The sequence below is a fragment of the Hyaena hyaena genome, unplaced genomic scaffold, assembly GCF_003009895.1.
Source record: "Hyaena hyaena isolate Hyena2069 unplaced genomic scaffold, ASM300989v1 scaffold_522, whole genome shotgun sequence".
In the NCBI taxonomy this organism is placed as follows: Eukaryota; Metazoa; Chordata; class Mammalia; order Carnivora; family Hyaenidae; genus Hyaena; species Hyaena hyaena.
Window position 1 is genome coordinate 224006 of NW_024081156.1, and position 12518 is coordinate 236523.

General features: G+C 49.3%; 2 protein-coding genes across 3 annotated transcripts; one reads left to right on the top strand and one right to left on the bottom strand.

Annotated features, from left to right (window-relative positions):
- Window positions 1–1570: 1570 nt before the first annotated feature.
- Window positions 1571–5760, top strand: EGR2 (early growth response 2). Of its 2 annotated transcripts, XM_039255362.1 has the most exons (3): window positions 1751–1818; window positions 1919–2027; window positions 3372–5760. In XM_039255362.1, the coding sequence occupies exons 2-3, from the start codon at window positions 2009–2011 to the stop codon at window positions 4619–4621; spliced, it is 1269 nt and encodes a 422-aa protein (XP_039111293.1). In that variant the 5' UTR covers window positions 1751–1818; window positions 1919–2008; the 3' UTR covers window positions 4622–5760. The 2 variants fall into 2 exon arrangements, with proteins under 2 accessions (XP_039111292.1, XP_039111293.1); XM_039255361.1 differs by having other exon boundaries at window positions 1571–2027.
- A 2539-nt stretch (window positions 5761–8299) lies between these two features.
- ADO (2-aminoethanethiol dioxygenase) lies at window positions 8300–12411 on the bottom strand. Its single transcript, XM_039255363.1, has one exon. It carries the CDS (start codon window positions 12314–12316, stop codon window positions 11504–11506), a length of 813 nt encoding a protein of 270 aa, XP_039111294.1. The 5' UTR covers window positions 12317–12411; the 3' UTR covers window positions 8300–11503.
- Window positions 12412–12518: the final 107 nt, after the last annotated feature.

Here is a 12518-nt window from a genome sequence, read left to right on the forward strand (position 1 = left end):
GGGGCAGGGCGTGCAGCGAGCCAGGACCCACCGCTGGCTGGACCTCTGAAAAGTTTTTACAAAATTGCTTTGAGAACTAACCAGAAAGGTTTCCATAGGGGTCAGTGTTTTTGTTATTGTTGTTGTTTGTTTTTTTACTCGAAAAGGGAAACGCCTGTGGGGTGATGGCGGCTCGAAGTTGGCATTAGCGACCCTGTTTGCTGTCACTCAGGACCTCGCTGAGCTCACCGAGGTGGCTCTTGGCGAGGGAAACCAAGAAGATTCTTCCAAATGTGCGTGTTGTGGAGTAGGGCTCGGGTGAGGGCAGGACGCACCCCCCGAGAGTGTAGGCTCTAGCCGTGGAGGCCGGTACGGCCGGGGAAGGTGAGGCGGGGGGTCTGGGCAGAGCATCCTGTCCCGCAAGCCCCTGCGCCCGCTCGGCAGGGTGAGCCCTCGGTCGGCGAGGCAGGCGCCCCGGCGCGCTGTCAACAGGGAGGTGTGTAGCGTAAGGTGTGCGAGTGGGTGTGTGAAGAAGGCAGCGGGGGCGGGAGTGTGTGTAGCGGAAGTGGAGCGTGTGTGAGTGTAACAGTGTGTGTGTGCGCGCGTGTGCGTGGCGGGGCAGGGTGAGTGTCCAAGCCTCCATCTGGACGCCCCCACACAGCCGACCGCCCAGACGCGCCGGGAAGGGCGCCCGCTCAGTGCAGCAGCTGAAGGGGGGCGGGGAGCGCGCGGGCAGAGGAAGGGGGGTGTCTCCGGCTGAGGATTTCTCTCGAAGCTCGCCGCAGTTATTCTGCTCCTCCTAGGGTCTACCCCCCAACCCCCAAGGTGCCCGAAATACTTAAACAAACAAACAACCCCAAATCTGTTCCGTTTTCGCTCCTGTATAAATAGAACAGACTTTCCAAAAAAGCAATACCGCATTCACTCTTATCACCAGCCACTTCTTTCCACCAAGTAATTCAGAAAAAAGCAGTCAGCTTCCGTGAATGCATGCAGCTTTTTTTTTTTTTTTTTTTTTTTCTTCGCTGCCTCCTTTTGGTTGCGGTTTTGAGCTGGCAAGAAAGTGAGTAGGGGTTTGACTGTAGTGTCTCGGCTCCGCTCGGTTTCTTTCCGAAGTTTAATTTTCCGGAATGGCTCCCAAACAAGGGCTGGGGAGGCGGAGCCGCCGGCACCGGATCTTCGCCTTTTTTGGAAAGCCCCCGAGAACCGGAATTCCTCCCCGCGCCGGGAGGCAGCGCCGCAGCGAGGACCCGCACGCTCTTCCCCCGTGGCCGGAGCTGGACTCGCGGGGCGCCCCGCTCCCCGCTGGGCCCTGCGCCCCGCGCCTGGACTGCGGCTCAGGCCGCGCGCCCTGGACCCCGCGAGTCCCCGCGGTCTGAGAGCCGGGAGTAGCGAGCCCGGCGGAGTCCGCGCTGCCGAGCCCGTATGCAAATCGGCCATGTGACGGCAAGAAGCCGCCTGGCCCAGCCCTGTTCCTCAGTCCATATATGGGCAGCGACGTCACGGGCATTGAGAACCTGCCCATAAATACTTACAGCAACACTTTCCGTCTAACCGAGAGAGCAGCAATTGATTAATAGCTCGGCGAGGGGACACACTGACTGTTATAATAACACTACACCAGCAACTCCTGGCTTCCCAGCCGGAACACAGGAGAAGAGTCAGTGGCAAATAGTCATTTTTCTTCTTTCTTAGAAAAAACAGCAACTTGTTTTGCTAGTTTTATTTCTGTTGGATTTTTATTTTTTTTGTGGTTGCTTTTAAGTGTGGAGGGCAAAAGGAGGTACCAACTTAGACTCAGTCCAATCCCTCTCCAAAACGGCTTCTCTGACACTCCAGGTAGAGAGGGAGTTGGGTCTCCAGGTTGTGCGAGGAGCAAATGATGACCGCCAAGGCTGTAGACAAAATCCCAGTAACTCTCAGTGGTTTTGTGCACCAGCTGTCTGACAACATCTACCCTGTGGAGGACCTCGCCGCCACGTCGGTGACCATCTTCCCCAATGCCGACGTGGGAGGCCCCTTTGACCAGATGAACGGAGTGGCCGGAGGTAAGCCGCATGTCCCCTTCGCGGGCCGGGACCCACGCGGCTCGGAGGTGGTGGCTGGGGTGCGATGCGTGTGCAGGACTTGGAGAGGGTTGGGTGCGAGGTGGACGGTGTTGTCTGAGCCGGGTGCAGGAGGAGCCCGCGGGGGCAAGCACCGGATCGCTGGAGCGGGGCGCGCGGGCAGATGCACCGGGTCGTCAGCGAGCAGGCGTGCGTGCGCCGCGGCGCGCCCAGCCCCCGGCGGGCTCAGGGATGAGAGTAGAAGAGGTGCCCCGCCAGGCTTCGGGGCTTGGGCGGGCCCGTGGGCCGGCGGAACCCCGGCCTTCCCTCTCCCGGGGCAGGGAAAAAGTGACGGGAAAGTTCGGGGCTCCGGAGGAGAGCTGGAGAGCCGAGCGGCGGAGAAGCGCCAGAGGAAAGCGTCCGCCGCTCGTTCCCGGCAGAGCCAACCCGGGGAAAATCGAGCGCGTTCCGGGTGCGGCCAGAAGGAGCGCCCCCACCTGCGCGCCGCCCGCCAAGTTGAGGGGGTTGGCGAGGCGGGAAGGAGGAGGAGGAGGAGGAGGGTGTGGAGGGCGGGCCACGGCGGGAAGCGGACCCGGGTGGCGAAGGAGGCCCGCGGGGGCACCGGCGCCGCCGGTTTCCTTGGCGATGCGGTGGAAAGTGGTCTCCCGCGGCCCCCGCTCCTTTCTCGAAGCTCCGCCACCGGCCTCGGGTTGGGGCGTGCGGGTGTTGGGCATAGCCGGGAAGGTTGGAAGGGAAAGGAAACCTATAGATTCCTTCCACTGCAGCGCCGCATACCCTCCAGCAGCCGTCAGCTGTAGCGCAGCGGGAGAGGGAGGGACGGAAGGCACCGGGGATGGGGAGCATCCAAGGAAATCTCTGATCTCTTTCTCAGGCTCCCTTCTCGGGCAGCACTGGCTGGGATCAGCCTCCTGGTTAGTGTGTGTCCTGGAACCCCACCCGTGGAACCCCCAGGCAAAGGAGAGGGAGAGAAGTTCCAGGCAGATGGGGAATTTTTAATATTGTTGTTGCTATTATTGGGTGTTTTTATTGGGGAGGAGAGCCACAGATGGTTATGTGTGTGTGTGGTGGGGAGGGGGGATTGGGAGTATCTCATCCTGCTTTTCTGGAGGTAGTTTGAGTCCCAGACTGTCACTGGCTGCCACAGTGGGATCCTGGGCTACCTTCTTACTGTCCCCGGGCGGCCGTTTTCCCACCTGTTGGACTCTGCCCCAGCTCTATTATGGTAGGATCCTGGGCCGTGGGAATGGACCTGTGTGAGAGTGGACCAGAAGGGATTCTGGGCTGCATTCTCATTGCTCCGCCTCCATTCCTTTTTTCCCTCCCCAGATGGCATGATCAACATTGACATGACTGGAGAGAAGAGGTCCTTGGATCTCCCATATCCCAGCAGCTTTGCTCCTGTCTCTGCACCTAGAAATCAGACCTTCACGTACATGGGCAAGTTCTCCATTGACCCCCAGTACCCTGGTGCCAGCTGCTACCCAGAAGGCATCATCAATATTGTGAGTGCAGGCATCCTGCAAGGGGTTACCTCCCCAGCTTCGACCACAGCCTCATCCAGCGTCACCTCTGCCTCCCCCAATCCACTGGCCACAGGACCCCTGGGGGTGTGCACCATGTCTCAGACCCAGCCTGACCTGGACCACCTCTACTCTCCACCACCACCACCTCCCTATTCTGGCTGTGCAGCAGACCTCTACCAGGACCCCTCGGCATTCCTCTCAGCACCCACCACCTCCACTTCTTCCTCTCTGGCTTACCCACCACCCCCTTCCTACCCCTCCCCTAAGCCAGCCACGGACCCGGGTCTCTTTCCCATGATCCCCGACTATCCTGGATTCTTCCCATCACAGTGCCAGAGAGACCTACATGGTACAGCTGGCCCAGACCGCAAACCCTTTCCCTGCCCTCTGGACTCCTTGCGAGTCCCTCCTCCACTCACTCCACTCTCCACCATTCGCAACTTTACCCTGGCGGGTCCCAGTGCTGGGGCCACAGGGCCAGGGGCCAGTGGAGGCAGTGAGGGTCCCCGGCTGCCTGGCAGCAGCTCGGCCGCAGCCGCTGCCGCTGCCTATAACCCACACCACCTGCCGCTGCGGCCCATTCTGAGGCCTCGCAAGTACCCGAACAGGCCTAGCAAGACCCCAGTGCACGAGAGGCCCTACCCGTGCCCAGCAGAAGGCTGTGACCGGCGCTTCTCCCGCTCTGATGAGCTGACCCGACACATCCGCATTCACACGGGCCACAAACCCTTCCAGTGTCGGATTTGCATGCGCAACTTCAGCCGCAGTGACCATCTCACTACCCACATCCGCACCCACACTGGCGAGAAGCCCTTTGCCTGTGATTACTGCGGCCGCAAGTTCGCCCGGAGTGATGAGAGGAAGCGCCACACCAAGATCCACCTGAGACAGAAGGAGCGCAAAAGCAGCGCACCCTCCTCATCAGTGCCGGCTGCCTCCACGACCTCTTGCACCGGAGGCACGCAGCCGGGGGGGCCCCTGTGCAGCAGCAACAGCAGCACTATCGGTGGCGGGTCCCTCGCCCCTTGCTCCTCTCGGACCCGGACACCTTGAGATGAGACTCAGGCTGACACACCAGCTCCTTGAGGCCCCGGAGGCCCTTCGTCCACTGGTCCACTCCAGCTGCACAACAAACACTACCACCCTTTCCTGCCCCTCTCTCCCTTCCTGGGCGAAGGGCCTTGGTGAAGCCCAGCACTGCCCCCTTGCCACTTAGAAACAGGTCCTTCCTAGAACTTAGCCCATGCTAGTGTCTCTTAGGTGAGTTGACTATCACCCTAAGATAACGGGGAGGTGCAGAAGGGTGTTAGATGGGGTCCCTGGCCTAGAGGGCTGAGGCCTGATCCTGCTTTAAAGGGTTGTTTGACTAGGTTTTGCTTCCCTTCTCTCGTATCTTGTCCCATTACAGGTTTTTGACTCTGGATGTCAGAGTTGATTTGAGACTTTTTCTACAATAGTAGGTTGGGAGATGCTGATCCCTTCAGGTGGGGGCAGCAAAAAGAAGCAAAGCTGATGTGCACTTTATGGCTTGGGACTGATTTGAGGATGCTGTACAGTGAATAAAGCATGGCCTTTATGCTGCATTCTGTGGCCCTAGAACAGTGAATCAAAGCTTATCTAGTCGTTCCAACCCTTTAAGCAATATGTATTATAAACTCAGAGAACGGAAGTGCAATGTGATGGGAGGGACATAGCAATATCTGCTCCTTTTTGAGTTGTTTGAGAAGTGTAAAGACTATTTTTTCAGTGTATATCCACTCAGATTTTGTGTATTTTTGATGTGCACTGTTCTCCAAGTTCTGAACCTTCGGGAAAAAAAGTAAAGCATTTATGATCTCTTGAAATGAGTCAGAGGTTAACTTATTTAAAGGGGGATGTACATATATTCTCTGAAACTAGGATGCATGCAGTTGTGTTGGAAGTGTCCTTGGTGCCTTGTGTGATGTAGACAATGTTACAGGGTCTGCATGTAAATGGGTTGCCTTACTATGGAAAAAAAAATCACTCCCTGGGTTTAGTATGGCTGTATATTTCTGCCTATTAATATTTGGATTTTTTTTTAGAAAGTATATTTTTGTATGCTTTGTTTTGTGACTTAAAAGTGTTACCTTTGTAGTCGAATTGCAGATAAGAATGTAAATAATATTACTGGAGCTGACTTGTTTGGTTATTAGCTCTTAATAGTTGTGGAACTAGAAATGATTTATTCTAATGCAAAACCACTAACTGAAGTTCAGATACTGGATGGTTTATGACTATAGTGTAAATAAATACTTTTCAACAATATTTTTGCTGCAGAAATCATTGATGAAAGATTTACTTGGTGGGAATTCAGTAGTTACCCAGTGGGTTTTAGTGCTTTGACCAAGCCAGGATCTCCCAAGTTTTCTTTGCTGGCCTTTCAACACCAGCCTTCTCCCCTCCGGAGCAATCTCCATTCATAATCAAACGCTAGTGTTCCGGGGATTTCCCCCATGCATTAGTGTAAAAGTGGGGAGGCGTTGTTTTGACTCATTGTTCCGTCCTCTCTAACAGCCTATAGCTTCTCTCGCCTCCTGAGTGGGCTCCGGAAAATAAATACTTACAAACAAGTGCCCACTCGGAGACTACACATTTGTGGCTGCTTTCAGAACTCTGACCAAGGCCAGGAACTCAGACGAGATGTGGCTTTGTGGAAAGTGTGGTGGCGTGGTCAAGCTGGAAATGACTTTTAGGTTCCAGGATTAGTCTCATGACCACAGAAAACTTTTTGAAAAACGCTATCGCCTCTTCAGATCAAAAATGCACTCAGACACTGCTGAAAACAGCATTCATGGGTTGCCAAAGGAATTACCCCAGGACTCATTTCTCTCTAGTGTTCTCTCCCTGGTTACCCCTATTTGGAAGGATCACCATATCTGCTGTACATTTGGCGGGCCTAGAGACTATCAAGATACCCAGCTCATTAGATAAAATAGTTGCACATCAGCCTAAGAAAATCTCAAAGAAAGACATTCTGAATCAAATAGGCAAATATGGTTCTCTATTGTACTGGATAATGGTTTGCAAAAGAATATAGGGTTCATTTTACTGCAAGCCTTTTGTAGCGATTTTAAAATACAAATTTCAGCAAAAAAGAGGTATCTGTCATACAAAGCAAATGGGTTGGGTCTATGTGAAGTTACCTTTATTCTAAAATTGGGCCTCAGTATCATTGAAGTTCACCCACTGTTTCTGGATCCTCACACGAATATAACATGTTGGAGCACCCACCCTTCAGCTATATCTGTTTGTCCTTTGCCACCGTCAGCCTCCTTTATATGTGGTCAGTAATTGGCCTGTATTTTAGAACAGCAGACAGCAAAAACTTTTTGCTCTTCACAGGGCTGGAATTTTGAGATCTAACTTGTGGAGGTAATTAAATCCTTTTATTCCCTCTCTTTCTGTATTTCAAAGATGCAGAATACCTCTTTTGGTTACTAAATAGAAATTTTCTAAACCTCAGTGCCAGATTGTTCTAGTGACTGGTATTATTTCATTAGATTTGTATTTCCTAGCTTGTCAGCTTATTATCATCTTTGCTTGGCTAATTTTGTTAAAACATATATACAAAAATGCCATATTTTGATAATTATGTGTTCTAATGAATACTCCCCTTCTACCAAACCTTCATTATATTAAAATATAGTAATTTGTCCTGCCAACTTAAATTTCGGAACAACTTCAATCAAGATAATGTAAACAATTGTTCACAAAACAGGACTAAAAAAGCTTTTTAAGAAGTCATTTTTAAAAGAATAAGTTAATCTTAATTAAATATATTTTGATGATAGTCAAATTGGTTACATGATCGCTTTCACTTTGAGGTGGGCTTGGTGAAGTGGCATGCCATGAGGAACATATCTTTGTGTTTTTTCAGAGACAACTTGGTGGCTTTTACTTCTTGATTTTAACATGTTAGGTCAATCTTTCATCACATTTCACTTTCAGCTTGAAACATTCAGGGTGCTTTCATGCAGGTGTTTCATTTTTTACTTTGCTTAAAATATAAAGTATTTAAAGCTAAGTCTGATCCTTCTTATATTCAATTTGCCGTACTGAACAGTATTTCTGATGGCAAACCTGTTCAAAAATAAACTTCTGAAGAGTAACTGCTTAAAGATCATAATGCACTTGAGATGGTTCACTGAGTATTAAAAGTAGGTCTATTAAACTAAATAAGGTTTTCAATTATTCATAATGAGTGTATTTAAATATCAACTACTAATGAAATTAAGTCAAATTGTTTGATATATATTGAAAATGGCTGTAATGATATTTTAACTGTCCAATATGTGTATGTACATATATATAGAATGGTCAGCATTATCAAGTACCTAAAATGCTGCCAGTCCAAACTATAATTAAACAAACTTTACAGAAAAAGACAAGATATATTTAAGTTCATTATTTCCTTCATGGATAAAAGTATTTTTGTTTTCTTGCACTAGTTTATTTTCCTTAGGTTAAACACAAAAGGGAACTATTTTCTGTTGTAGCAAAATAATATGATTAGGCATTAATTTCAGATGTGTTTTCAATCAAATTGTTTCAAAAAGCTCACGAGCAAATGACTAAGTTTCTATTACTCGGACTTTGGAATCTGCAGAAAGCTACCAGTTTTCAGTACAACATAATCTTATAGAATGAATGTTTAATAAGTAATTAGACATAGTATTTTTCATTTTGCAATAATCAAATAAGATTTACCTCTTTAACAATTTCAAACATGCCTTTATTTTCCACAAGTACACTGATTTTAATCCAGAAATGTAAACCTCTCTGGATCTGATGATTCAGTATCTTATACGGGGCTTAACAAATGATTTCCTTCTTTGACAGTAGATGCTTCATTACACCGAAATGATCAGTGGCTGGCTTCTATTTGTAACCTGGTGCTCAGAATTTAGATGAGGATTACAGGAGTGGCACTGCCCTCAGGTTAGAGTTGAATAGTAATGGGCTGAACCCTGATTTAGACATACTGCTTCTTCACTGAGCAGTAGAACTTGCACACGATACAAAGTCATTTGGAATAAATGAGCAGTAACAGGCTACCTGAGATGTCAAGGCTGAGGCATCTACAAGGGGACAATGCAAAAGGAGGAATACAAGCTGTGGATTCTGGAAGAATTTAAGGGGTATTCGTCTTAAAAGTTCAGAGAACTCACTTCTGTTGACAACTAGTACTTTAAAAATGGGCCCACAATTTTCATTAATAAACAGCAGTTAGTGTAACCTCAAACCACATGAATTAGGCTTAGTAAAAAAAAATTCCCATATAGTAGTAGGTAGGTACACAATATTCGCCAATAATAAAACTGGCTTTAGATATAACCAGAGAATTAAAAAGCTTAAGAAGTATTGAGACAGACTTCTCACTCATGAGAGGCAATTATTGCGTTTGTTATTCAACAGAAAAGTGATCAGTATCATTTGTGCTCATCAGTCTGTGGAGGGGAAGACAGCTTTTCCCCACAGTCATTACTAGAATACAGTCTATATTGCAGGAATATGTGGAAATGCAATAGCAGCACATGGAGTCAGTCACGACCAACAGTTTATGCGCAGAGGTGCCAGGTTTGCCGCACCACATTTTGTCTCTGTAGTAAGAATATTCTCTCCTTAGTGGCTAAAACAAGTTGTTCTCACCATTAATTTACTCAATTTATTAGTGAACCACAAGTTTCACTGTCCTTACTAAACTAAATTAGAAAGATACCGTATTGCTATTTTAGCCTGCAACAATTTCAGTTCTTTTGAAAAGCACCTTATTTTTCATTCGGCTTGCTTGTACTTAAGGACTTTAAAACTTTTCATAATAAAGTTTGGAAAAACAATTCCTCCTTTCTTACTGTTTTATTGCTATAATGTTTTTGTTGGTTTAATGCATTCTAGGTTGTTTTATAGCATACACATTATCAGTAATTTTATAAATTCATCAACTTTTTGCTCTAATTCATAACAGGTATGTGACTGATAACCACATTCGTTACTATGCTATTAAAAAGACCCATTTTGTGAACATTTTTCTAAGAAAAACATCATTTGCATATCTAGGATTTAGTTTTAAACTGAATGGCATTATGAACTGTTTCAAACTGCCCCCAAGGCATATTAAACTAAACCATAAGGTGAAGCCACCATAAAACAATGTTAGCAACCTTGGAGGAAAGGCTTGGCATTATGCCTGTTTCAGGCTGTTTGCAGGAGTGGCATTTCACACTGAATAAACATCTTTTTTTTGTTAAAAAAAAAAAAATCAAGAATTTGCCTTCTTATTCTATTTAAAAAATTGGGAACAAATATTCCTTCACTCTGGGCCATATTAACCCAGTGTGCATAAAGAGGCAAAGGCACATACTGTTTGTCCACAGGGTCAACACTTTTCCACCAAGAGCAAGTCTCCGTTTATTACAGACCTTAGAACTCGATTGCCATTTGGGCAAGTCAATCAAGAGGGCTTAGACAACAGCTGGGAAGATTTTAATGTGTTTATTTCTACAGTTTGTTTTTATTAAAAGTGTTGTGAAAAAGGAATCCTATAAATAGTTAAAAAGGGGGAAACAAAAGTGCTCCATAGCCTGAAGCAAATGGTGTAAATATATTTGTAAACAAGGTAAAGTTGCTGAGCTTATCTAAAGGACAAAAATAAAACTAGTTACAGATAGCACAACTGTTTAAGAGGTTGGTTAGTGTTTTGTCCCAAGTTTTGGGGCCCTAAAATGGCCAGCAGTATAGGTAATTCTCTATTCTGTAGGCTTGATCATGTGTGCCTTCTCTCTTCCTATAGAAAACCACACCAGATGAAGCAAGCTCTGGCTCGCTACTGTTGGGAGAGCACTGCCATCAAAACAACACAGCTGGAACCACCAGCCTTCTGGAACATTAGAACTCCTGAGAATTTGAAACAGTCATCAACATTTTTCTCTATTTTTGCAGGAAAATACTGGAAGTAAACAGGGGCATGGAATTCAACAACTGGCTAGAAGTGTTTTACATTCAGTTGTTTGGAAGCATAGCGATTCAGCTCCTTTGGATCGTCTGGTTAGAAAATACAGAGTTAACCTATCACCTCTTAAAGCGCACTAAGACCAAAAAAAAAAAAAAAAGTCATTTGAGGATAATTAGGTTTTGCATTAAAGGTGAATCTGCAACAGGAAATCTCCTCAAATCCCAGATCTGGAGACTCATGGGGACGATAAGCTCTAAGTGATCATTTGTCACTGAGATATGCAGGTGCTGAATTTCTTAGTAGATACTGCCAGAATAAACCAGATGTGGCTACTGGGTAAGAGGAGGAAAGAAAACAAATCTTGTCCTCTACATGCATAGTTATGTTTTGGAGGTGATACCCCAACTCTGGAAAACAGATCTAATTCTCACTTTAAATAGTAGCTCATCTTTTTAAATCTAGTTTTTACCAATGACTTGAACTATAAACAATTCAAACCACTGGGTCATGCAATCAATAAGTTAGAATTATAACAAGGAGTAAAAGGGACATAGGTGGAAAACAAATCCTATTTACCCAGGATAGGGGGTGTGGGGGCATTTAGTGTATTCTGTATAGTATAAGGAACAGAGAAAAGAGTATCTTCATTATGGCTTTAGGATGGAAGCGCTTCAGATAGTCCCCTGCCCCCCTTCCCCGAAATCAAAACACCGATGGCAGTGACAGAGCCAGGAAACAACCTAGTCTACCCGTCTTCCCCGCCCCTTAACCCGGCCCCGCGGTTGCACTCCAGTGGCCAGCGCTTCCCACGGCTCCGGAGGAAGCGGCTACAGCCCATTCCAGTAGATCCAACGCCCAGGCCTGGGGGTAGGGAGAGAGCCCTTATGGTGGGTCGCGGGGCAGCCAGGCCCAGATGTGAACAGGGCACGTCTTCGGCCCACGGCAACCAGGCGCTGGCGGCTTCAAGGGAAGACCTTGGGACCTGGATAGGGCTCCCCCTCGCACCAGAAGTCATCGGCCTGGGGGGTCTCCAGGAGCCACACCTCTCGGGGCAGGTCACAGGCCGAGCCGGAGACCTCCTTGTCCCGGACGGGCTCCAGCACTCGGTAATAGTGGCAGTCCCGGCCATCGTCCGGGTCATAGGGCGGGGCCAGAATGTCCAGGAAGGCGGCAGGCCCGTCCACAGCGTCGATCTGATGCAGGTTGTCCTGGTGCGGGGTGAGGACGCAGGGGCCGCTGGCCTCGGTGTACTCCGCCCGCGAGCGCAGCACGCCCAGCCGCACGGCGTCCCGCTCTCGGGCCTGCAGCGGCGGCTCGAACTGCTGCTCTGGCGGCGGGGCCCGTGGCCGCTGCCCGCCGCCCACCTCCAGCTTGTCCATGCAGCTGATGCGCACGGTGCCGTAGAGCACCTTGAGCATGCCGTGCATGCCCGGGTGGTCGTGAAGCGGAATGGACGTGCCGCTCTTGAGCAGGAACACGCCGAGGCTGAAGCCGTCGGTTTCGTAGATGTGCATGTAGGTGACCGGTGGTAGGTTGGGCGGCAACGGCTGCAGCGTGGCCTTGCGCGGTGCGATGTTCAGGTCCTCCGCGCGGACTTGGGTCAGCAGGTTCTTCAGCTTGCTCAGGTTCTCCGGAAAGCCCTGCGGCATCGCGGCCTCGGAGCCCGGCGCCGCGCCGCGGTCGGAAGCGCTGCGGCAGCCCCTGCCGCCCCGGAAGGTGAGGCACGCCTGGCGGGCGATCCGTTGGATCAGGGAGGCCATGTTGTCTCGGGGCATGCCCGGCTGATCCTCTGCGTGCCGAGGCTGGCCCCCGCCGCCCCCTGCTTTCCTCCGCCCCTTGCGGTCTCCGGTCGCCGCCACGGCTGCCCGCAGCCCGGGGCGAAGCTAGAGGCCCCGCAACTACCGGTCTTACGGGCGCGCGGCACCACTGCCGCCGACCTCGGCAGCTCGCGCCCGCAACGGCCCGGCGCACCCGCCC